Source organism: Heloderma suspectum, chromosome 17 (genome assembly GCF_057233095.1).
Source record: "Heloderma suspectum isolate Gila_16-S chromosome 17, 16-S_ref, whole genome shotgun sequence".
NCBI classification, from domain to species: domain Eukaryota; kingdom Metazoa; phylum Chordata; class Lepidosauria; order Squamata; family Helodermatidae; genus Heloderma; species Heloderma suspectum.
The window spans coordinates 2,315,074-2,338,210 of NC_139474.1; the positions used below are offsets into that span (position 1 = coordinate 2,315,074).

The window sequence follows — 23,137 nt, forward strand, 5'->3', positions numbered from 1 at the left end:
AGTGTGTGTGTGTGTGTGTGTACATATCAGACGAAGAGGGGGATGCCTGCAATTATAGCATTATAATAATACTAGTTGGTCTCAGTGACCCATTTCCAGTTCTGGCCACTCTCGGAGAGGAAAACAGCCCTGCCCCAAATAAGCCAACGTGGTCTATGGTGGCCTTCTCCAACCTGGTGCCCCCCAGATGTGCTGGACTACAGCTCCTGTCATCCCCCCAGCTGGTGGGGGATGATAGGAGCTGCAGTCCAGCACGTCTGGAGGGCGCCAGGTACGAGAAGGCTGGTTGCTTCCCTCAAAACCAGGTCTGGTGAAGGCAACAGTTGGCGTGCTGGCACTGAGGGCGTGAGAAGGACTGGAGCCGCTCCCCAAACAAGAGGCTGGAGACGCCCCTGGCGACCACGAGGAGGCACCAAGGTGCGAGGTGATAATAAGAGAAGGGCTACGGGAAGGCTGGCAGTTGCCCACAAGAAGCATGGCGGCGCCCGGCAACGCCCTTTTCTTATTGGGTAGAGAAGAGAGCCGACGTGCGCCGGAAGTCGCCGATTGAAGGCGGCGCCCGTTACTAAGATGGTGCTGACGCAAACCGGAAATTGCGCGAGAGAAAGACATTTTAAAAGCGTTTCCACCTCATTTTTTTTGATTCGGCTGTCAGAGGACAAAACAAGCGTGCATTTGTCTTCTCACAAAAGAATCTGCAAAATAAGGTGGAAACACTTTCAAAGCGCCCTCCTCTCAGAGCCGACAGCGAAGGCCGGAAGTAGGTGGGCGGGGACGCCGCCAGGGCAGGAAGGCCGCGCCGCGCCGCCCCTCACCAAGATGGCGCCGCGAAGGCGGCCCGCGCCCTCCTCAAGATGGTGGCAGCCGGAAGCGGAGGCCGCTCCCCAGAGCGCGTCCGGCGGCGGAGCCCCGGTGGAGGAGCCAGCCCGGCGGGACGAGGCGGGGCGAGCGAGGCGGGGCCGGGCCGGGCCGGGCGGGCCTGCGTCGCCTGGTGGTTTCCGCCCCGTCGGGCTACATGGGCGGCGGGGGGCGAGGGCGACAAGGAAGAGGCTCTCCGGCGCGCATGCGCCGATCTCCATGGCGAGCAAAGGGGGTGCGCGAGACGGAGGGGAGCCCAGGTAACGGCGCCCGGCTGCCGCGGGGCGGGCGGGGCGGGGCGGGGCGGAGGCGCGCTGGCGCGGGAGCTCCGTAGCCGCCGTGGAGCGGCGCGAGGAAGGCGGGCGGGCTGGCCGGGCCTGGCGCTGCTCCTCCCTCAGTCCCCGCGAGGTCGTGCGTGGGGGGCCTGGGGGCCGCACTCCCCCCCGCTTCTCAGGGCAGGGGCGGCTCTGCTTGCTCTCCTCGCCAACGGATTGGGGGGGCTTCTTGGTACCGCCCCCACCCCCTGTTCCTCACGGGGTTTGGGGGCTCTTGGCCCCCACCCCCTGTTCCTCACGGGGTTTGGGGGGCTCTTGGCCCCCACCCCCTGTTCCTCACGGGGTTTGGGGGGCTCTTGGCCCCCACCCCCTGTTCCTCACGGGGTTTGGGGGGCTCTTGGCCCCCACCCCCTGTTCCTCACGGGGTTTGGGGGGCTCTTGGCCCCCACCCCCTGTTCCTCACAGTAGCTGTGTGTAGTGGTGCCCCCCCCATATATCCTTTATGAAATTGAGCACGTGCAAGTATACACACGTATATACACAGGTGTTGTTGTTACTTGTTTTTATTTATTAATACAGCTGTGCTGGTATAGCAGCAGCAGCACTGATAATATAGTGTATGGCCACCTATGTACAGGCTGCCCTAGTGCAGGGATGGGGAATCGGGGGCTCTCCAGATGTTGTTGGGCTACGACTCCCATCATCCCCCACTACTGGCTATGCTGACTAGAGGTGATGGGAGTTGCAGTCCAACATCTTGAGGGACACACGTGCCCATCCCCCCTAGAGTTTCATAGCCAAAAACAGGTGGGTCCCTTCCTTCACAAACTAGGGGCAGATGTTTTGGCTTGTGACGCCCATGATCCCTTGCTCTCTGTTTACTTGTTATTTGTTTGTTATGTTTCTATTCCACCTTTCCTTGAAGGAGCCCAAGGCAGTGTACATAAACCTTCTCTTCTCTCTTTTACTCTCACAACAACCCTGTGAGGTAGGTTAGGCTGAGAGCTGGTGACTGGCCCTAAGTCGCCCACTGAACTTCATGGCCAAGTGAACTTCATGGCCAAGTGGGGACTAGAACCGGGGAGTCCCCAGTTCTGTTCCAGCACTCTCCACACTACACCACACTGTCTCTACTGGCTCGGGCTGATGGCAGTTGTCAAGCTGTTCACCCAAGTAGGGGGAAAGAGGAGGGGCTGGGGCTCAGTGGACTTGCTTTGCATGCAGAAGGCCCCTAGTTCGGTTCAGTTGTAATGATCCAGTGAAGAGAGACGAGGTAGCAGATGATGGGGGAAAGACCCCTTTCTGCCTGAGAGCTCGGAGAGCGGTTGCCAGTGGCAGTGGAAAATACTTGGCTACATGGCCGTGATTTGACCTGGCAGAACGCAGATTTAAAACTTGGTTGCGATCAGAAAGTTGGATGGGGCGGTGGAGGGGCAGTGTTGTAGGCTGCCCCTTCCATTAGCAAAGCCGTTTTTTTCAGCTACGTATCTAATCCCCCCCCCTCCCCATGTGTGTTTTATATGTATGTAAATGGATCCTTGCCATACCCCACCCTGTCAGTGTATGTAGTACTTTGCAGGGGAATATAAAACAGGACAGGTTGCTGCCCCCGAGGAAATAACAGTATAAATGTTGAAAGTGTGTGTGGTGGGAGGGAGGCACAGGGGAGAAGGCAGGGAGGCAAACTTTAATAAATATATTGTCTTTCTGGGCTGCCTTTTCCTGTGAAGCTGCACTTCTCTCTCCTGAGGAGGCAACGGTTGATTGCTTTGCCTTGGGTACCTAGTACAGTGTCATCATTTTGCAGGGCAGAATTACATCTAACAGTTTTTAAAAGCCCAGGACAAGTTCTTGTCCCAAAGACAGTACAATCTAAATCTTGGAATTGGCTGTGTGTGAGTGGCAGGAGTGGCAAAGAGATGAATTGTCCTTGTGGGTCATTTTGTGGGTCACCATCTCTTGTGTGTTGGGGGGATATTTTTGAAGGGTGTTTTTGATACAAATTGATTTCTGTACTGTAACTGTCGTACACTCACCCAATTCTAAAGTATCATTAATTCCTATTACTGATGTATGTATATATACAGAGCTTCCAATGCATGTAGCAACTTGTTACACAGTGTAAAAGGACAGGTCCCTATCCGTACTCCACAAGCTTAATATCTGTGTTTTGGAGGAGGGCCCTTGAAGTACAGAGAGAAGGAGAGCAAGTATAACTTGACATATTAAGTGGCGAAGGTGTTTGGTCTTCATGGCTTGCCTTTTCCTGTAGCTTACTCTCCCTCCTCCTTCTGTGGCCCGGGGGGTGCAACATTCCAGCCTGGGACGGCTCCTTGACCCAGTTCTGTTTTTGGGTAGGCATGTGGCACCTGTGGGTAGAAGTTCTTTTGTTGGTGGACTAGCTATGACCTTTCCAAGAGAAAGCTGATCTTATCACCGTTATGCATGCTCTAGTTACTTCCAGGTTAGACTACATGTTACTACAGTAACATGTCCAACAAGGGGCTGCCCTTGAAAAATGTCTGGAAACTGCAATTATTACAAAATGCAGCACCCTAGAGTATTGACAGGAGTCTGGTTGTATGCTGCATCAATTCCACAGTCTCCCAATCTCTTTTGGGGCCCAATACAAGTCACTGATGCTTACTTTTTAAAGCCCTCCTTTGGGGCTGGCATACCTGAAAGACAGTCTCCTCCCATGTGACCATGCCTGCGCAGCTCTGCCCTGTGAGATGCGGGGAGACCGGAGAGACGTTCTCATCAGTGGTACCCAAACTGGAATTTGGGCAAACTGGCATAACACTTTATTTTGGTGCCTTTTGGTGGAATATCAAAACACTTCCATTCAGCTGTGCATTTTATGGAAATTCTTCTTAACTTTGGCTCCTCTGGTTTGTTACTCTTGGTTTTTGCTGTTGATAATCACTTCTATCTGGTGTTTTTATTGTTTGATACTTGAATTTGGAGCTGCCCGGGCGCCCCAGAAGGGTGAAAAGAACAGTGTAGAAATATTTTTTTATAAATAAATATTATGAGAGTTTATGATCAAAATAGGAACCTGCGAGTACAGGAGCATGGATGACAATGGAAAGAGGGCAAACCCCTTAGTGTTGGAACCAGCATTTTCATATGTAAGGATGTGATTCAGTGGGGGCTCTCCCTGTCAGGCATACAGAAAATATTCTCTGGTGTTGCTTGGCAGTCTTATCACACTGATATTTTCCTCTGCTGCTGGGGGTCTTACGGTTTATAGTTGTATTTTAATGTCGTAAGCTGCCCAGAGGACTTTATTACTGGATGTCATATAAATATTGTTGGCATATAAATAAGCACCATGTTCATGAATCTGTGTCTTTCCTTCTCAGGGGTTGGACAAAACAGCTCTGAAGAATCAGAAAACAAACCAGACTCTGATCTTCTGATGCATAACGGAGCGAAGAAATGAAGGGGTGAGGACATGCCTCTGAATACCCGTTGCTGGGAGCTCTTGCCTTCATGTCCTGTTTGTGGGCTTTCCATCGGGGCATCTGATTGGCCACTGTGGGAAACAGGATGCTGGGTCCTTTGGTCTGATCCAGCTTTCGGGCTCTTCTTAGGGGAGAGAGAGAGAGCAAGTGGCCAGAGCAGGACAGTATGAATTGAAAAAGTTTGCACCACCCAGCAAAACTGGAATAAAGAGATGGAAGGGACCTTTGAGGTCATCTAGTCCCATCCCCCTGCCCCGGTTCTGTGCCGCATCTACAATCCAGGATGCAGCTACAGCATCACTACAGATGGCCTCCCAACCTCTGCTTAAATACCTCCACTGAAGGAGAGCCCACCGCCTGAGGAAATCTGTAGAACAACTCTTACTGTTAGGGAGTTTCTCCTAATGTTTAGCCAAAACCTGCTTCCCTTCAGTTTCCACCCATTAGCCTCCCTCCATTGTTGGAACCTGTTGGCAAATGGCCACCTGTAACAATTGGTGAAATTAAGTTACTAATAGTGCAAATAAATTAATATACATCCCCAGGGGAAAACTTTATTTCACCCAACTTACTAAAAGTCTTTAGTGAATTTTGGTGGGTACCAGTATTGGCTTCACTCTTTATTGTATTGATGGTTTAGGAAAATTTCTGACTGAATGGACCCCATATGTAAAAAGAGTGAAGGAGAAAATCCAGCGAATTATAGGCCTAGTGTACTTGATGTCATTAGAAGATGTCCAACATAGAGTCTTTCAATTAAATTAGATTAGGTAATAACTAATAATATGCTGGCATATGAGTAAGCAGGCTTTGAAGCTGTGAGATCAGAAATTGGTCACTGCTTCCTTTTATGCTATGTTATACAAAAGTGTACTCTAAACTACACCCAAACTCCACATGTAACCTTTATTGAACATATTCAGTACTATACCAAGAGCAGTTTTGGAAAAAAAACCTGAGGAGCTGCAAATAGGTGAACGTCGCTTAGAAACCCAGGAAACTGCCTTATACTGAAGCCAGACCCGTGGTCCATCTAGCCTGGCATTGTCGACACTGGCTGGCAGCAGTGGCTCTCCAGGGTTTCAGGCAGGATTCTTTCCTAGCCCCTACCTGCTGCCGGGGATTGAACCTCAGACCGTTTGCATGCATAGCAGGTGCTCTCCAACAAATGCTGATCCTGTATGCCAGGGGTTCCTAGCATGACACTTTTGGGGAGCGCTGACAATTGCCACAAAGTTCTCCGCTCCCTGCCCCTTCAAAACTTGAAAAACGTTGGGGTGCCCGGTTCTCGTTTCCGTTCCTGAACATGCTGCTAATCAGCTGTTTGGCAGGCAGGAAGAGAAGGAAACCTCCTTCCACCCACACAGGCCTTTCCCCTTTGCTCTCTCTGTTTCTGCTCCCAGCCTCTAGCCTAGCTACTTCTCTCTCCCCACCTCTTTACCTCACTGATTCTCTCCCCCACCCCTGCCTCTAGCCTTGCTCTTTCTCTTGCTCTCTCCTCCTTTCTCCCAGCCCTTGGTGTGCTCTCTTTCCTCTCCCTTCCCATCCCTGTCTCTCCTTCGCGTGCGTGCGTGCACATGCACACCTTCCTATGCAGGGATTCTGATGGCAGAGGGGGAGGGCCAAGTGGGGAATGGAGTGGCTGAGCCTGGGGTCGAGGTAGGAAAAACATTTTCTTTCCTTTTGGAGCTAGGGGCATTTTCCTTTCCTTTGGGGCTGGGGAAACAAGTGGGTGGGTGGCTCTCTAACACCTTGTTTAAAGTCGGGGTTCATGGAGAACTTCCCAGTTCTGTCCTATTAATAACTCTGTTGCCAGTGGTTTGAATCTGGATAATGGGTTCTTTCCACAGTATGACCCGGTTTGCACATAACTACCCATGGGTCATTTGGATTGCGTGGGAGTGAGCTGCCTCCCAACTGCTTGCCACTTCAGTAAGCAACCTCTGAGCCTGGAACTCTGAGTTGTTGAGAGAGAAACAACCCGGGGTTTTAATCCAAGAACAAACCATGGAAACTGGAAGCAAGGTGGAAGCGGCAAGTGGCTGGGAGGCAGCTCGCTCGCTTCTGCACAGTCCCGGCTACCCTTAGTGTAAACATTCCATGGGTGCTATGTGCGAACCGGGCCTACGTGTGCTAATTGGCTTACCTAGTACCAGGATGTTGTGTTCTCAGCAACAGCTGTACTTTAAATGACCATTGTTAACAATGTGATTGTCACCATCAGAATTTTCTGGATTGAATTCCCTTCTGACCCCACTGTTTACATTTCTTCCCCACTCCACCCATATGTGTGCTATGAAAAACCTGAAATTTTCCATAATCCTCCGGGCATCTGATGAAGTGGACTAGAGTCCATGAAAGCATATGCCAGAAGCTCAAATAATTCTGTTAGTCTTCAAGGTGCCACAAGACTTTTATTTGTAAAAGTGAGCTGTTTGTACTTTAATACGCCGTATCCTTTGTTCAAATTTTGCTTGCTGATGTTCTGATGACAAGCAAATTTGAATCCTCCATTAGTTCTAGTCCTGCCCTTTGGTGCAACAGAAGATGAGTCTGTTCCTTCTTCTGCATGGCAGCCCTTCAGGTCTGAAGACCACTGTCATAACTTCCCTCAGTTTTCTTTTGAGATTCTTGGTGTACTCTTGGGATAAGTGTAAACCAGGCCATGGTCTAAACGGGTGGAGTTTTTTTTCTGTAGAGCAGCGGCTCTGGAAACTGTATTTGTAGAAACTCTGTGGCTTATAAGGATAGCCCTGCTGAATCAGACTGGGGTGCTGGTGGTGGAATGTAGCCCTGCATCCTGGGGTCAGCCAGAAGTTTCCAGCAAGCTCACAAGGAGGGTGTGAAGGTGGTGGGCACCCCGTGCCGTTTGTCCTCAGTAGCCAAAGGTGCTGGTTCCTCTGCGTACGGAGGCTATTGTGGCTTATCGGGTGGGGAGCCTTTTTTCTAATAAGGGCCATTGACCCACAAGGGAAAATAATCAATACACTATTAATTAACTAATTGATACATTTTGGATTGCAGTATAAATACCACAAACCAGCCTTCCCCAACCAGGCACCCTCCAGATGTGTTGGAACTACAACCTCCATCATCCTGGACAGCGGTAGTCATTGTTCACATCTAGAGGGCACCAGATTGAGTGAGGCGGCCATAAATGAATAAAAACATTGTGTGGCGTGTGAAGGTGGTGCCCCGTGGGGTGCTGCTGTCTTCTGAAGCTCTGACTACTCAGGCTGGGGCCTACAAGCTAACAGGAACAGTGATGTAACTACCCCTGGAGATGGAGGCAAGTCAAGACACGTCCCTGCTCCTTCTGTCCGGGAATACTTCTTGCTGGAGCAGGAGAGGCGGCTGGGCTGGACTCGCTCAGGAGTGTCGTTGGGCAGCAGCACCCAACCAGCTGCTCTCCTCGCCAGCCCTTCTGGGGGCGTTGGGGAAGGACCTCCCTGGAAACGGCCAGGGGACAGAGGAAATTAAGCGGGGAGCTACTTCCAGCCCTTGGGCAGGAGGTGTCCCCCCCCCACTCACCTTGTAGCATAGAACAGCCTTCCCCAACCAGGCGCCACCCAGATGGGCATGCTGTCTGGGGATGATGGGAGTTGCAGTCTGACACATCTAGGGGTGTCTGGTTGGGATAGGCTGGCACAGAACGTAAGCAGACCCCAAAGGTCCGTCTCATCCAGCATCCTGGCTTCTGACAGTGCCCAGCCAGATGCTTCTGGGAAGCTCACCAGCAGAGCGTGAGGTCAGAAATGCCCCTCTCCTGTTGCTCCCCCACCCCGCATCTGGTTTTCAAAGTAGACTGGCTCTGTCCATGGAGGTTACATAGGAGCCCTCACGGATGATTCCTCCATCAATTTGTCTAATCCCCCCCCTTGAAAGCCATGTAGGCCAGTGTTCTCTCCACTCAGTATGCCTTGCATAACAATGTCCTTTTTTTTTCTTATCCCTCCTGAATCTCCTGCCCATTCCTCATAGGCTGAACCGCAGTTCTAGCATTATGGGATAGGGAGAAAACGTTCTTTCTCTTACCCACTTTCTAGGGATGTGCGTTCCATTTGGCCAGAGCCCAAGCCAAATCGGACCGTTCCTGGTGCTCCCTGAGGTGAAGCAAGCTTCCCTCTGCAGTGACCAGAACTGAAGCTAGGCCAGAGCAAGGCACATTTTAGCAGGGGCTCTCCAGTCGCTGTGCTTCGTGGGAGGGCAAGGAAGGGACCGTGAGATGGCCATTCTTCCAAGGCCACCAGGCTTCACTATGGAAAAAGCCTCAAACTGGTTTTCAGTCATAACTCCTAGCCTGTGCACCTGTCCTTCTGAAACCTTGCAGGTTTCTTGCCTGGGGACACATGTAGGATATGTGCCATTTTCATACAAAATGCCCAAAAAACACTGTGGGGGGCAGTCAGTCCCCCCACAAATTGTAGATCTCTCCTTCTACATGAACCATTGCACTGAACCTTCTGAAACGTTGCAGGTGTCTCTCTTAGGGACACCTGTAGGCTGTCTGTCATTTTCAGAACAATGGTCCACAAGGGAAAACCCCTTCGTACCTATCATTCTGAAATGTAGCGGGCGTGATCACTTCAGAAGGGGCAAACCTCCCTGCAACTTCCATCCAGTTCCGCCAGGAAATTTAAAACGTCATCGGCAGTCCCCTTAAACAAACCAAAATATAGAGGAGAGTAGCACAAAAACCAATGTACCTATTTTTCTGATGTTTGGCAGGCAGAATCCCCTCCTAAGGGACTCCTGTGCCTGCAAATTTCATCCACTTCTGACAACCTTGAAAAAGTTATAGCTGTTTATTTCCCATGATAGTGGGAAGCACGAAGCCTTGGATTTCCGAATGTCTACTTGGGTTAGGTACCTGAGTTAAAGTGGACGGCCTCTGAATCAATTTGAGCTGTTTTTCAAAGTGCCAAATTGGGGCCTGAGTCGGATCTGGAGGTTGGTGCACACCCTACCACTTTCTCTATATCATGTATCATTCTATGAATTTTTATCACATCTCCCCTGCTCCCCAAACTGTTCCTGCCAGATGTAGGGTGAAGTATTAATGTGAAGAGCGGTAATGGTCAAGGCTGTGTTTTTACCATTGAAAAATCACAGCCTTCGACCATTACTTAACCTTACAATTTTACTCCAGAAATGCAGAATCACGTGACCTGTACAATTTGAGAAAATTAGCATAGCTTTGCCATTTTGGTTTTGTTGATCATGGGCACTAACCCCCCCCCCCTTGGAAAAATGTATTTCAGCCTTCCTTTGGGCTTTTGAGACCTCAGGAGGCTTTGCCCCTGCGCTCTCGGGCAAAGAGGACTGGAAACTTTTAAATGAAAGCAAGTGTGTCAGGAAGCTGAATTCTTTTCCATGCTCCCATAGAATCTTGCCATACTCATAGCTCTTGTAATAGGAGAAACAGAGCCAGAAAACATTGTGTCTGCCCCATCTGCTCTCTGACACGCAGACAGAAGGCAGCATTGGCCATCTCCGGCTTTTCAGCCTCCCCCCCGCTTTAATCTCCAACATGGGACCCAAATTTAATTTGTAATGTTTTCTTTTTATCTCTCAACTCTGCTCTTTCCTCCTGTTGCTTGCTGTCTCAGGCACCTAGCTGGGACTTTAGTGCCCGTTGCTAATGTGCAAATGCTAATGTGCAGCCTGGTTTTACTGCGACAGTCTACAGCAAAGGAAAAAAGAACTAGACAGCAGCAATGGCTGCTGTGACCCGCTGTAGGTCAGGTTGCAACACGTTCATTAAAGACCATTGCTCTAGGACGTGCTCGCAGTTTGCTTAGGGTGAAAGCTGAGGCTGGCATCCTACACCAACTGCACACCTAGAAAGTGCCCCCAAATCCTCTGCCATGTTTTAGAAGGTGTTGGGAAGACAACTTGAGGTGGAAAGGTGCATGGCTCAGTGGAAGAGGACCTGCTTTGGCTTGCAGAAGGTCCCAGATTCAATTCCTGGCATCTCCAGGAAGGGTCAGGTGGCAAGTGATGGGGATGGGACCCCTGCCTGGAACACTGGAGAAGAAGGCGGCTTCCAATGTCCCCTGAGATAAGATGTTTGCAGACGCCTGTCTTAGGGTATGGCGTTTTAAATGCTTGCCTTGTGCTTGCTCTCAACTCTCCTCTTTTTAGTCCTTTTTAAAGTACTTTGTTTTAGTTATTGTAGATTACTCTGGGATCATTTGATGAAGGGTGGGATGAAAAAATCTAAATAAATGCAGACTGCACCACTGTACTTCACAGCTGGCATAAAAACTAAAACATAACAGCTAGAATTCAGAAAAATCAAACCTAAATGTAGCCTACAAACATAGCTCTAAAAAAAGCAGTAGCGTTGTGACAGAAAATTCCCCAAAGCATCCACAACTAAAATCTTCCCAATACTTTGGTGACTAGAACACTTTCCCTGGTACCTAAAATATAGGAACGAAGGTGCCAGGCGAATATATTTGGGGAGGATGTCTCCTCTTAGGGTGCCACGATAGACAAGGCAGCATCTCGGGCACCTGCCCACCTGATCTCTGTAGTTGGGGCATCTGGCGCAGGCCTACAGCTGAGGCTGATTCTCTGAAAGCCTGGTTACCTTCAGGAGACAAAGGTATATAGTAGAAAGAATGGGTTGGGTTCCAAGGGTTTCCCTTGGGACCCCATGCATGTGTTCCCTTTTCTCTTGGCAGACAGCAGAAAGTGGCGGAGACAGAAGAGGGCACAGTGCAAATCCAGGAAGGTGAGCACACCCCCTTTCCCCCTCACTCTGGTGGACAGCCCTGGCTTCCTTTCCCAGTCAGCCCCCTGAAGAAGCTCAAAGCTCACTTTGCCTCCCACCCCGCTTCAGTTCCTCTGGAGCAGTGGTCTGGCGCCTGGGTGGACAGCGCCACTGCCTGGGCAGCGCTGATGGGGGGGGCGTCCCCTCCCTCCTCTTGCGGCATCCCTTTTCTTCTTTCCTTAAGGTGCAGTGGCGACAGGCGAGGATCCCACCAGCGTGGCCATTGCTAGCATCCAGTCGGCCGCCACCTTTCCTGACCCCAACATCAAATACGTCTTCCGGACAGAGAATGGGGGCACTCAGGTAAGACACGACCGGCTCCCTCTGCTGGTGGCTTCGTTGCCTTCCACTTGTGGGTGTGTCTAGGGCTAGCCGCCTATGCCCTTTTGCCTGGCCCCCTACCCCTGCCCCATGTAGTTGTTTCCCATCATTTCTACAGAAGATATTAAAGCACTGGTGGGTTTGGGCCCTACTGAGTGATCTGCAGCAAGAGTTTCTGGCTCCCAATTGTCTAGCAATTGCAACAACTAAAAATAGTTGCCCCCTGAGTTGGGGGAGGGAAGAATGCTTCAGAGGGAGACCAGCAGTGGGCTTTTGTGTGAAGCACTTGTGAGCCTGGTTCTTGCGCTGGTCACAAATTCCTGGGCTGAGCAGGTGCCCAGGGGCCCCCTGGGCCTTTGGGTACGTCCAGCTGCCCATGCCACTATTTTGTGCCTGGCCTCTGGTCGGTGGGCCTCGAGTAGACCCCGCAAGCCTGAGGTGTGCCCACCCCTGCACTAGAGGGCAGTGTGTCTGCAGAGGTGGGGGGCAGGCAGCTGCCTCCCTCGCCCAGTCAAGCTGGGTCTGCTGGCCCTTGGGCATTAACAGCCTCTTGTGCGGGTTTTCCAGGGCTGTCCTGGAACTGCTTCCTCGGGAAGAGTCCAGGGGAAATGGTTCCCAGGGGGCAGCTGGGATTGTGCCTGAGGTCTAAATTTTTGTCTGTGACATGTTTCTGTCCCACTCTTCCTTTGAGGAATGCAGGTTGGCAGGGGTGTTTCTTCTCCCCCACCCATTTTATCCTCACAGTAACTCTGTGCGGTAAGTTGGGCCAGCAGACAGGCTAGCTCAGGCTCATACAGCAAGTGTTGGAGCTGAGCGGGGATTTGAACCTGAGTCGGTCTCCCTCCCACACTCTACCCACTTCACTGGCGCTCTCTGCTCTTTTCTTCAGCTGATGTATAGAGTGATACAGGTGGCTGAGGGGCAGCTGGACGGGCAGACGGAGGGCACTGGGGCCATCAGCGGCTATCCTGCGGCACAGTCCATGACGCAGGTAGGTTCTGCCCGGCCAGCACGAGGCATGGTCACAGGAGCGGAAAGGCCGTGTTTCTGGGAAGCTTTTTCGGCTGAAGAGTGGGGCAAAAATGCTCTAAATAAATAGCAAGTGAATAATGCGTTGTGGGCATGCTGGGTGGAGCCGTCCATCTCAGCTGAAGCATCAGTGCTGCTGCTCTGACTGCAGGTGGCTCAGCGCAGGTCCATATCTGGTGGCAGAAGGGCCTTGGGACTTGCAGACAGGAGCTGGATGTCCTGTGCTCACACACATGCAGTTCTGCAACTTGAATAAACTACACGCAGTTGCATGAAGTTAGTTAATTTGCACAATTCAGCTTCTGCTGGCCAGTGGGAAGCAACAAAGAGGGGTACAAGCGACTGGGAATCCTGCTTAGGTTCTCCATAGCCCATAAGGCCTAGAACAGGGTTGGGCAACTTTGGTGGGTTGTGGGAGCTGCGGCAGCCACTGTGGGGCCCCTCCTCACCACTGGGATCCCAGCAGTTCTGGGAGGGCACACCTTGTTTCCAGCAGAAACGAACTCCCCACGGCCTGCCGGTCAGCTGTCTCCCAGTAGAATCACCGAGATGGGGGTGGGGGGTGCACAAACAGACGTGGTGGGCCACACATTTTCCATCCCTGGGCTAGAAGCTTGTTTCCAAAAGCAGGCAGCCAAGTACCCAGTTGCAGTTGCCTCTGCCACTCTGCTTTCAGCCAGGGAGCCTGTGAGGGTCTAATAGGATTGGTTGAATGAGTTGTGGGGCTGGGGCAGAAGGTGGCGCTCCCTTTGCCATTAAGCTGCAGAGCTCTGGCTCACCCAGCACAAGTGACAGGCCGTAGAGGAGAGGCGAAAGGAAGCCCTTCTTCGCACAGTGTGACATTAATTTATGGAACAGAATGGGGGGCCCTCTGGCTTGGATTGCTTTAGAAGTGGCTTGGGCGCACTCATGAAGGACCCAATCAGTTAAGTGGTGATGCGTCACGGTTGTCTGGCACTTTCCATCTTCAGAGGCGACGTGACGGGGAATGGCTGTGTCTTTGATGCCCTTCTTGTAGGCATCTCACTGGGGCAGCGCTGTGAATCCAGCGCAGCTTTTCTTGCGTTCTTGATGGTAAAGAGGGAGGCCTTCATCTGTTGACTCTGAGCCCCCCACCAAGCAAACTCTCCCGTGTCTGTGTTGCACTCACATCTTCAAGCTTCAGGATAAAAGGAGAGTCTTCCTCCCACCCAACCCTGTCAAATGAATGTCGGCTGGTTGACTGTTGTGGGCAGCTGGCAGGCCAGTGATGGGAAGAGCCCCTTGAGAGAACGTGCTCTGTCCTCCTTTGACTGAAATGGGTTCTTGTCCCTAGGGATGTGGGGAAGGGCCGTAGCTCAGTGGTAGAGCCCCTGCTTTGCATGCAGAATGTTCCAAGTTCAACCCCTGGCAGCAGCTCTAGGAAGGCCTGGAGAACCAACCCTGCCTGCAGCCCTGCTGCTGCCAGTCAGGGTTGAGAGTACTGGGCTAGATGGGCCGAGGGTGTCCCTCAGCAAAGGCAGCTTCCTGTGTCCCCAGGCCATAGCATGTAGGTGACTAGAGGGGGGCCTCCCTTCTTTGACCCGGTTGTGCTGCCCTCCTCTCCCTCCTCAGGCGGTCATCCAGGGCGCGTTCACAAGTGAAGATGCTGTCGAGACAGAAGCTGCAGCCACAGAGACCCACTACACGTACTACCCTGCTACCGCGGTTGCCGACACCAGCACATCTGCAGGGCCAGGGGCCACCGCCACAGCTGTGGTGACAACCCAGAACTCCGATGCCCTGCTGGGGCAAGCCCCCCCCACTGGCACAGGTCAGTCAGGCTGGGCCGGCTGAGATGTTATTGGCCTCAGGGGTTCCCTCTGCTCTGGACCCAAGGCCGCCCCCCCCCCCCCCGCAGTGTACTGCTGGCAAGTCTTAACTTCGCTCCCTCCCCTTTGGAGTGGGGTTGAGTGGGTGGGGGTGTTTCCACCTTTGTGCCCACGGTGGGTGTTCTGTGCCAAGGCGGGGCCATCTCTGCCACTGGGGTTATGCAAATGAATCAAACGGACGTCGCTCCCTCCCTCTGCGTACAGCGTGAGTTGGCAGAGTCAGGAGCTCTGGGGCATGTGGCAGGCGGGTGGTCAGGCTGGGCACAGAGTCCTGGAGATGGGAGTTCTTATTGCTGCAGGTCAGGGCAGCCTGTCTCAGGTCACGGCGCAGAACGCAATGGTGCAATGCAGCCGCCTCCCCGCCGGCAGGCCCAGCACTTGTCGCTCAGCAAACCTCTTCGCAGCTCTCTGGGGATGTGCCCCCTCTCTCTGCAACACCGTCTCTTGTTTTGATTCACGCAGGACAATTTTTTGTCATGATGTCGCCACAGGAGGTTCTCCAAAGTGGGACACAGAGGTCCATTGCGCCCCGGACTCACCCCTACTCACCGTGAGTGTTCTCCCGCCCTGTTGCATCCCAGTCCCCGCCGCCGTGTGGGTGGCTGGTTTCGGCAGGCTCCCCTGCTGCGTGCTGGCCTGGGGGTGCTGCCCCTGAGGGGCTGCCCTCCGTGAGGGCGTGCTGGTCGGCCCAGCCTAGAAGCTGGGCTGCTGGGCTCCCTCCCTTGCTGCCTCTTGAGGCCTGTGAATGGGAAGCCACACGTGAGCACTGCGCTGTCTGGTTTTCGCTCTCCCCAGGAAGTCTGAAGCTCCACGAACGACTCGGGATGAGAAGCGCCGGGCGCAGCACAATGAAGGTGAGGGGACACTGTTCTTCCAGCCGATGCTGTCCTTGAGTTGAGCAAGGCTCTTCCATGGGCTTGCACCAGGGGGGTGGTTTGGGTTACAAGCAGCCCCACATCCCTGTGTAAAGGGAGCCACTTGCGGGATACATCGCCATGCTTGAGGAGCTGGTCCCCTGTTCCTCTGGGAGTGTCAGTCCTTCCACCGGAGACACAAATCCCTGTTTGGATCCTTTGTATGTCTCCCGTTAAGATGAATCGACACAGCAGAAACAGACGTTTAAGTGTAGGCAAGAAAAGGAGCAACTCCTTCTGTGGGGGTGGGGCCACCTCTGGTTCTGTCTTTAGCACCCCTCAGAGAAGCCTGCTTCGCACCCAGGGCCAGCCTCAAGGGTGGGCACGGTGGGGCTCCTGCTCAGGCCCCGCAGCCCTGCAGGGGCCCGCCCTCCTCTGTAGCGTCACAGCCGTAATTCCTTTATCCATATTCTCGCTCCAGATTTCCTCAGATCCCCAATATTGTTGCTCCCGCCCCCCCTTTCATTTTTTAACTGTCCTGCACGTTCACTGAAAAGGAATGGACAGATGTGGATTCCCCTGTCAGGACCTTCTAAGGGCAGGGAGATGTCATTGCACACACCCAGGTATTGTCGTATCTTTTTCAGTTCGGTCCTATACATGTCTACTCACAGGTAAGTTCCATCAAATTCAGTTGGGCTTGCCTCCAGGTAAATAGGCATACAATTGCATCCTAAGGTGTTTTTTTTATCATGGGTTCTAAGACGTTTCCAGCCCTGGTTGCACATCTAGAAAAACGAGCAATACCTTAAAACGTGCGGGCCCTTATTCTAGTATCGAGGCTGAAGTAAGTCGCTGCCGTCAAGAGATGTAGCATCTGTGCTTGGAGCACCTGTTGGCCTTCTGAGCAGTAACAGAGCGGTGGCGGGGGGCCTTGGGGGATGTCTGAGAGGCTCCTCCAGCGGGACCGGGAATCACTCAGCTGGAACCCTTCCCTGTCTGACAGTGGAGCGCCGGCGCAGGGACAAGATCAACAACTGGATTGTGCAGCTGTCCAAGATTATCCCTGACTGTTCGATGGAGAACACAAAGTCTGGGCAGGTAAAGAGACGCGAGCTGGCCTGTTGCTGGGACAGCGGCAGGCTCCCTGTTCCACCCCCACCTGGGGCTGGTTCCTGGCTTGAGGGGGCCTCTGGCAGGGCGGTGTTGGTGCCAGCTGCAGGCCTGTCTGGGCTGCCGTCTCCCAGAGTGCCCTGGCGTGACTTCCGCCAGGGAGGCCCGCAACTGGGGAACCCGAAGGGCTCAACCAGGCCCTGGCGGGTGCTGGCAGCTGCCCCCCCGTGTCCCTGTGAGCAACTGTTGGGAGCAAAATCTTGTTTCCAGAACTATCTTGTGCACATCAAGGAAATGTGAGTGTGCCGTCATTAGGCGATCTTGGTTTTAGGGGTGCAGGACAGAGGAGCGCATATAAGCACATTTGTTGTGGCAGAGCAGCCCTTGTGCGGCCACCCTGCTTTCGGCGCTGGGGACGACTGGACCCAGAATGCGTCCCTGGGAATCCCAAGCTGCTACAGCTGCGTAGTCAGCTGCTTCAGGAGTCTGTGTGTCCCTGGAAACTGTCAGAAGTGGTGTTGTAGCACAGAGCTGTTTCAGTGCATGGCAGAGGATGTTTATTTATTTATTATTATTAAATGTATTAATCGCCTATCTGGCTGGTCACCCAGCCACTCTGGGCGATGTACAACATACAATAAAACAGTTTAAAACAATAAAATTCTACAATAAAAACATTTCCTAAAATACCCTAACCCACCCCAAATGCCTGCCTGAACAACCACGTTTTTAATGCACGACGGAAGCTCATTAAAGAGGGGGCATGGCGGAGTTCCCTAGGGAGGGAGTTCCACAGAGTGGGGGCCACCACAGAAAAGGCCCTCTCCCTCGTCCCCACCAGTCTAGCTGTCCTGGCTGATGGGACAGAGAGAAGGCCATCCGAGGCTGATCTTGTTAAGCGGCCTGTCTGGTGCTGCTGGAGGCGCTCCTTAAGATAGACTGGGCCGGAACCATATAGGGTTTTAAAGGTCAAAACCAACACCTTGAATTTGGCCCGGAAAACAACTGGTAACCAGTGCAACTCCTTCAGCACTGGAGTGATGTGATCTCGCCGGCGGCTGCCTTTAATCAGGCGAGCCGCCACGTTCTGTACCAGCTGCAGTTTCTGAACCGTCTTCAAGGGTAACCCCACGTAGAGCGCATTACAGTAGTCTAAACGAGAGGAGACCAGGGCATGTACTACTGATGGGAGCAGATGGTCGGGAAGGAAGGGGCGCAGCTGCTGTATCAGATGGAGTTGATACAGCGCTGTCCGGCTCACAGCTGACACCTGAGCCTCCATGGACAGCTGGGAGTCCAAAATGACCCCCAGGCTGTGGACCTGGTCTTTCAAGGGTAGCCGTACCCCATTCAACACCAGGTCAACATCCCCCAGCCTCCTCTTGTCTCCCACCAAAAGTACCTCGGTCTTGTCAGGGTTCAGCTTCAGCTTATTCCTCCCCACCAGCCACTCACCGTCTCCAGACATTTGGACAGGGATTCTACGGCCAACCTTGGTGAAGATTTGAACGAGAGGTAGAGCTGCGTGTCATCCGCATATTGATGACACTGCACCCCAAACCTCCTGATGATAGCCCCCAGTGGCTTCACATAGATGTTAAATAGCATCGGGGAGCAGATGGAACCCTGTGGCACCCCACAAGTAAGTGGCCACGGGTCTGAAGCCTCCTCTCCCAGTGCTACCCTCTGGTACCTGCCGGAGAGGAAGGACCGGAACCACCGCAATACGGTGTCCCCAATGCCCAACCCCTCCAGGCGGTCCAGGAGGATACCGTGGTCAACGGTATCAAAAGCCGCTGAGAGGTCGAGGAGAACAAGGAAGGAGCATTCACCCCTATCCAGAGCCCTCCTCATATCATCCACCAAGGCGACCAAGGCCGTTTCTGTCCCATGCCCAGGCCTGAAGCCCGACTGAAATGGGTCTAGATAATCAGTTTCTTCCAAGTGTGCCTTCAACTGCACCGCCACCACCTGCTCAATCTCCTTGCCCAAAAATGGCAGATTTGAGACTGGGCGAAAGTTGTTCAGAACTTGAGGATCCGAGGAGGGCTTCTTTAAGAGCGGTCTTGTCACTGCCTCCTTGAGGGCTGATGGCATCACTCCCTCCTCAAGGGAGGCGTTCACCACCGCCTTGATCCCCTCACCCAGTCTCTCTCTGCAGCTCATAATGAGCCAAGATGGGCAAGGATCAAGTAAGCAGGTGGTCGGCCTTACAGATGAAAGCACCTTGTCCACTTCATCTGGAGGAAGAAGCTGGACCCGATCCCACAAAACCGGTTTGCCACAGGCCGCCTCTTGCTCACTAACTGTATCCACAGCGTGCAGAGTAACGCACCTAATCTGATCAATTTTATCTGCAAAGTGCCTTGCCAAGGCCTCACAGGAGGCCTTAGAATGCTCCAGTGGTTCTGGAGCCACAGGACCGACCAGGCTCCGGACCACTTGGAACAGCCTCCTGGGACAGCGCTCTGCAGATACGATAGAGGCAGCATAATATTCCTTTTTTGCTGCCTTCACCGCCACGTGATAGGCTGAAGATGCAGCTCTAGCCCATGTCTGATCGTCTTTGGAGCGAGACGTCCGCCACTGGCGCTCTAGCCGTCTCACCTCCTGCTTCAGAGCTCGTAACCGCGGATTGAACCATGGTGCAGTCCGAGCCCTGTTCAGGGGGAGAGGGCGTTTCGGAGCCACCCGATCTAATGCCCCAGTGATTGCGGCATTCCAGCCACCCACCAGGGTCTCGACCGAGTGGCCGTTGGCGTGCCCCAGAGAATCCCCAAGCGCGTTCAGGAATCCATTTGGATCCATAAGACGCCTGGGGCGGACCATTTTAATGGGTCCTCCACCCCTGCGGAGGGGTTGTGGAACCGAGAAGTCCAACGTCACCAAATAGTGATCTGACCATGACAAAGGGGTAGTGGATATACCCCCGACTTCCAGATCACTCCTCGCTTCTCCAGAAACAAACACAAGGTCTAGCGCATGACCGGCTACATGGGTGGGCCCAGTTAGAATATGGTGCAGCTCCCAGGAGGCCATGGTCTCCATGAAGTCCCGAGGTGCTCCTGTGAGGATGGCCTCCGAATGTACGTTGAAGTCCCCCAACACCAGTAAGTTAGGGGACTGTACATGCACATCAGAGACCACCTCAAGCACCTCGGCCAGGGAGTCAGTCGTGCAGCAGGGTGGACGGTACACGAGTAGAATCCCCAGACTGCCCTTGGGGCCCAACCTCCAGTACATGCACTCAGCAACCTTGGTCTCCCGGAGAGGGGGTCTGGTGAAGACCAAGGAGTCTCAGTAGATAACAGCCACTCCCCCTCCCCGATCCCCAGCCCTCGGCTGCTGTGCATACGAAAATCCAGCTGGACACTTGGCTGCAAGGGTTGGAGCAGCAGCCTCGGCCAGCCAGGTCTCCGTAATACATGCCGGGTCTGCACCCTCATCCAGGATCTGGATGAGGGAGGTTTTCTGGGTAACAGACCTGGCATTGCAGAGCAGCAAACGAAGGCCAGAAGATGGGGTCACGCCTCCCCCAGCCATCCTTTGGCTCTGGACAGGCCCGGAGCAGGGGACAGATACTACACATCTCTCCCTCGTTCCCCTTACCTGGCAGGGCCTGCCCCTAGCGCTCCGCCAGCGCCTGCCGCCCAGCCTCGGTATCTTCTGGCCCCCAACACTCCCCCCACTGCCTCCATCAAGTGGACACATGCCCCCTCGCTCCCGCCTATCAGGCAGGCTACCCACCCGTAACAACAAAATCCCCCAGAACCCCCCCCCCAAAAAACCAATTAAAATCCCCTTAAAAATAATGCCAGGCCGGAGTCCACAGGGAAGGCCTGGTGGTGGTGGTGGCGGCGGCGGCAGCAGGCCCAGCAGCAGGCGCGCCTCCTCCCCGGTGGTGGTGGCCTCTCCTGCAGGCCCTGTCTCTCCCAGGCCACCTCAGCCAGCCAGCTTATGTAGCCCCTCCAGGGAGGGGCAGGTGGAGCAGCACAGCTGGCTCGGTACCTGGGGGCCTGGTCCTGCAGGGACTGGCAGTCTGCCAGGCAGAAGTCCACAGGGAAGGCCTGGTGGTGGTGGCGACGGCAGCAGCAGGCCCAGCAGCAGCAGCAGGCTGTGTGCTGTCTTGACCACGCTCCAGCCATGAGGAGGGCCTGGTGGTGTAGAGCATTTCACCACAGGGAAGGGGAGAGTGTGCGCATGCGCTGCTGGGCACCAGGGGGGATGCGGGGGGGAGAAGAGGAAGTGGGCGTGGGGGTCAGCTGCCCCACGGGGAAGAGGGCATGACCCTATCTCCTAGGGAGGCCTCCTGCCTGGCTGCCAGCTCACTTTCTCCTTGCTCTGCAGAGTAAAGGAGGGATCCTGTCCAAAGCTTGCGACTACATCCAAGAGCTGAGGCAGAGCAACATCCGTCTCTCTGAGGAGCTGCAAGGCCTCGATCAGCTGCAGATGGACAACGAGGTCTTGCGGCAGCAGGTAAGGCTGGAGCCTCCGATGCTGCGGGCCGGAAAGGGGGCAGAGGGATCTGCTGCCCCTTTAGATGTAACGGCAGATGCCCCTTGCGTGAACAGATGCCTCTCTGGAGCTCTCTAGGCGGTGATGGCCGAGATGGAATGGGCCCGCACATTCCTCCGGGGAGTGAATCCCATGCCACTTTTCCCATTGCAATGCTGCAGGCATGTCCTGAAGCCCCCGCCCCCCCTTCACTCCCCCTGGTGTCTGTGCTGCTTGCGAATCTGGCGCCTTGACCCTTGTATGCCAGTTTGAGATCTGGAGCGCATCCCTCCTCGTGCTGCTGACGTGGAGGGATGTGAGCTTGCTTGCTCCAAAAGTCTGGAAAGCAAAGGACTGTGGCGCTCCTTCCACAGCCAGTGGCTTTCTTGTGGGGGAGGGGGAGCTCCTCTGAGGTGAGGGGCCCACAGCAGGCCTGGCTGGGGCTTGTAGCAGAGCCTGGGGTCTCCGCTTCCCTCCTCCCTCTGCAGGTTGAAGACCTGAAGAACAAGAACCTGATTCTGCGGGCGCAGCTGCGTCAGCACGGCGTGGAGGTCATCATCAAGGACGCCCACTGACCGGCAGTGGCTTGGGAGGGCCCTGCTCCGGCCACTGCCCCCTTTGGCACGGCGGGAGGTGGGGCGCCCTGCCGCCCAGGCTCGTCTCTGTTGCACAGAAGCAGAAAGCAGCGCCGGGGGCTCAGCTCAGGACACTCGCCTCCGCCCAGCACTCCCGCTGGCCCCCCGAGCTGGACGCTGCGCCCTGACAAAGTGCTCCTTGTTCGTATGGCCCTACTTGATGCCCAGGCCGTGTCCTTTCTCTGCCCCCTGCCCTTTTTTCTCAGCAGCAGCCCACGCCTGTGCGCTCAGCACGCAGTCCCCGTGTCTGCACATGCATGCGATCTCACATAGACATGTTGCACGCCCCTCATGCCCCTCCTGCCCACATCTCCCCGAAGCGCTGCCCCACGCCCGGGCGCTGGCTCCTGGTAAGTGGTAGAGCTGAGCTCTGTCCAGCCTGTGCCTGGCGGCTTCTCTTTGTCCCTTCCCTCACGCCACCGCCCCTTGCGGCTGTCCAGCCACCTGCTGCCCCCAGGCCTCTCCTCAGGCCTGACACACTCCTCCCGTCTGCGCGTGGAGGGTTGCAGCCTGGCTCTGCTTCTGGGTCTCTGCCCTCAGCTGCAGGCCAAGGGGCCGGGCCTTCCCGCAGAGCCTGGCTGGCAGCGAGAGCAGAGCTGCCGCACATCCCCCTGTTGCTCTGTGCCCCCAAGCCGTCTTGAGCCACGGAAGCCGCTGCCAAGGAGGAGAGGGGGCCCAGGGCAGTAGCTGCCTTCCACTCTCTGCGATGGGGCTACAGGTCAGGGTGGCGGATCATTTGCGCTCTTTTATAAAAAAAATAAATCTCTGAATTTGAAAAAGGAAAGTGACTGAGAAGCAGCTTTGGGTGCTTTGTGGTGTTCTGTGGCTGCTGGCTAGCCAGGTTTGGCTTGGGCCCCCGGTAGTCCCTGCACGTGGCTCTGGGGAGAGCGCTCGCCCTCCATCCTAGGGGCAGGTTCGCCTCTGTTCTGCAGGGGACACAGCGGCACTGCCAACACATCGCTGGAGACATCTGGGCTGCGTGGGGACGCGAGGATGTTGCCTTCCCCCCAGGGCGCACCTGTCCCCCAAGGCAGACGGCCGAGAAAGGACCTTCCCAGCCCTGTGGGGAGCTGCCACCGTGCCCCAAGTGTGGCGGCTTCTGCTTGTGCGCTGCCACTGAGCCGTGGCCCTCGCCTGTGCAAGGGGGCCCAAGCAGGATGCCATCGTGCCCCTTGTGCCAGGAAGTGCTGGGGGCGAGACTTCCAAGAGGTAAACAGGAACGTGGTGTGTATGATGTGACTTGTGTTCCTGTAGCTGCCAGAAATTCACGGAATAGTCCCAATGATTATGTTTAAACGCCTCGCGTCCTCCTGCGTTTGGCCGGGGGGGGGGGGGGCGTGTGGGGAACCGTCACCGGTAATCGGACACGAGGCTGAGCAAACGGCCGAGCCCCCCCGTATTAATTCCAAGCGCAAGAGCCGGGCCCATTTATTGCGGCCCCAGATCTGGCAGGTCTCCCGCGC

General features: G+C 54.5%; 1 protein-coding gene across 7 annotated transcripts; it reads left to right on the forward strand.

Moving 5' to 3' along the window:
* The first annotated feature begins 931 nt into the window (after window positions 1-931).
* USF1 (upstream transcription factor 1) lies at window positions 932-22,967 on the forward strand. Of its 7 annotated transcripts, XM_084823964.1 has the most exons (12): window positions 932-1,118; window positions 4,499-4,582; window positions 11,290-11,339; window positions 11,563-11,681; window positions 12,589-12,690; window positions 14,322-14,520; window positions 15,041-15,128; window positions 15,374-15,432; window positions 16,080-16,106; window positions 16,439-16,533; window positions 20,893-21,021; window positions 21,528-22,471. In XM_084823964.1, the coding sequence occupies exons 2-12, from the start codon at window positions 4,575-4,577 to the stop codon at window positions 21,612-21,614; spliced, it is 963 nt and encodes a 320-aa protein (XP_084680090.1). In that variant the 5' UTR covers window positions 932-1,118; window positions 4,499-4,574; the 3' UTR covers window positions 21,615-22,471. The 7 variants fall into 7 exon arrangements, with proteins under 7 accessions (XP_084680090.1, XP_084680092.1, XP_084680093.1 ...); XM_084823966.1 differs by lacking the exon at window positions 16,080-16,106 and having other exon boundaries at window positions 21,528-22,967; XM_084823967.1 differs by lacking the exon at window positions 16,080-16,106 and having other exon boundaries at window positions 11,569-11,681; window positions 21,528-22,473.
* The last annotated feature ends 170 nt before the right edge of the window (window positions 22,968-23,137 follow it).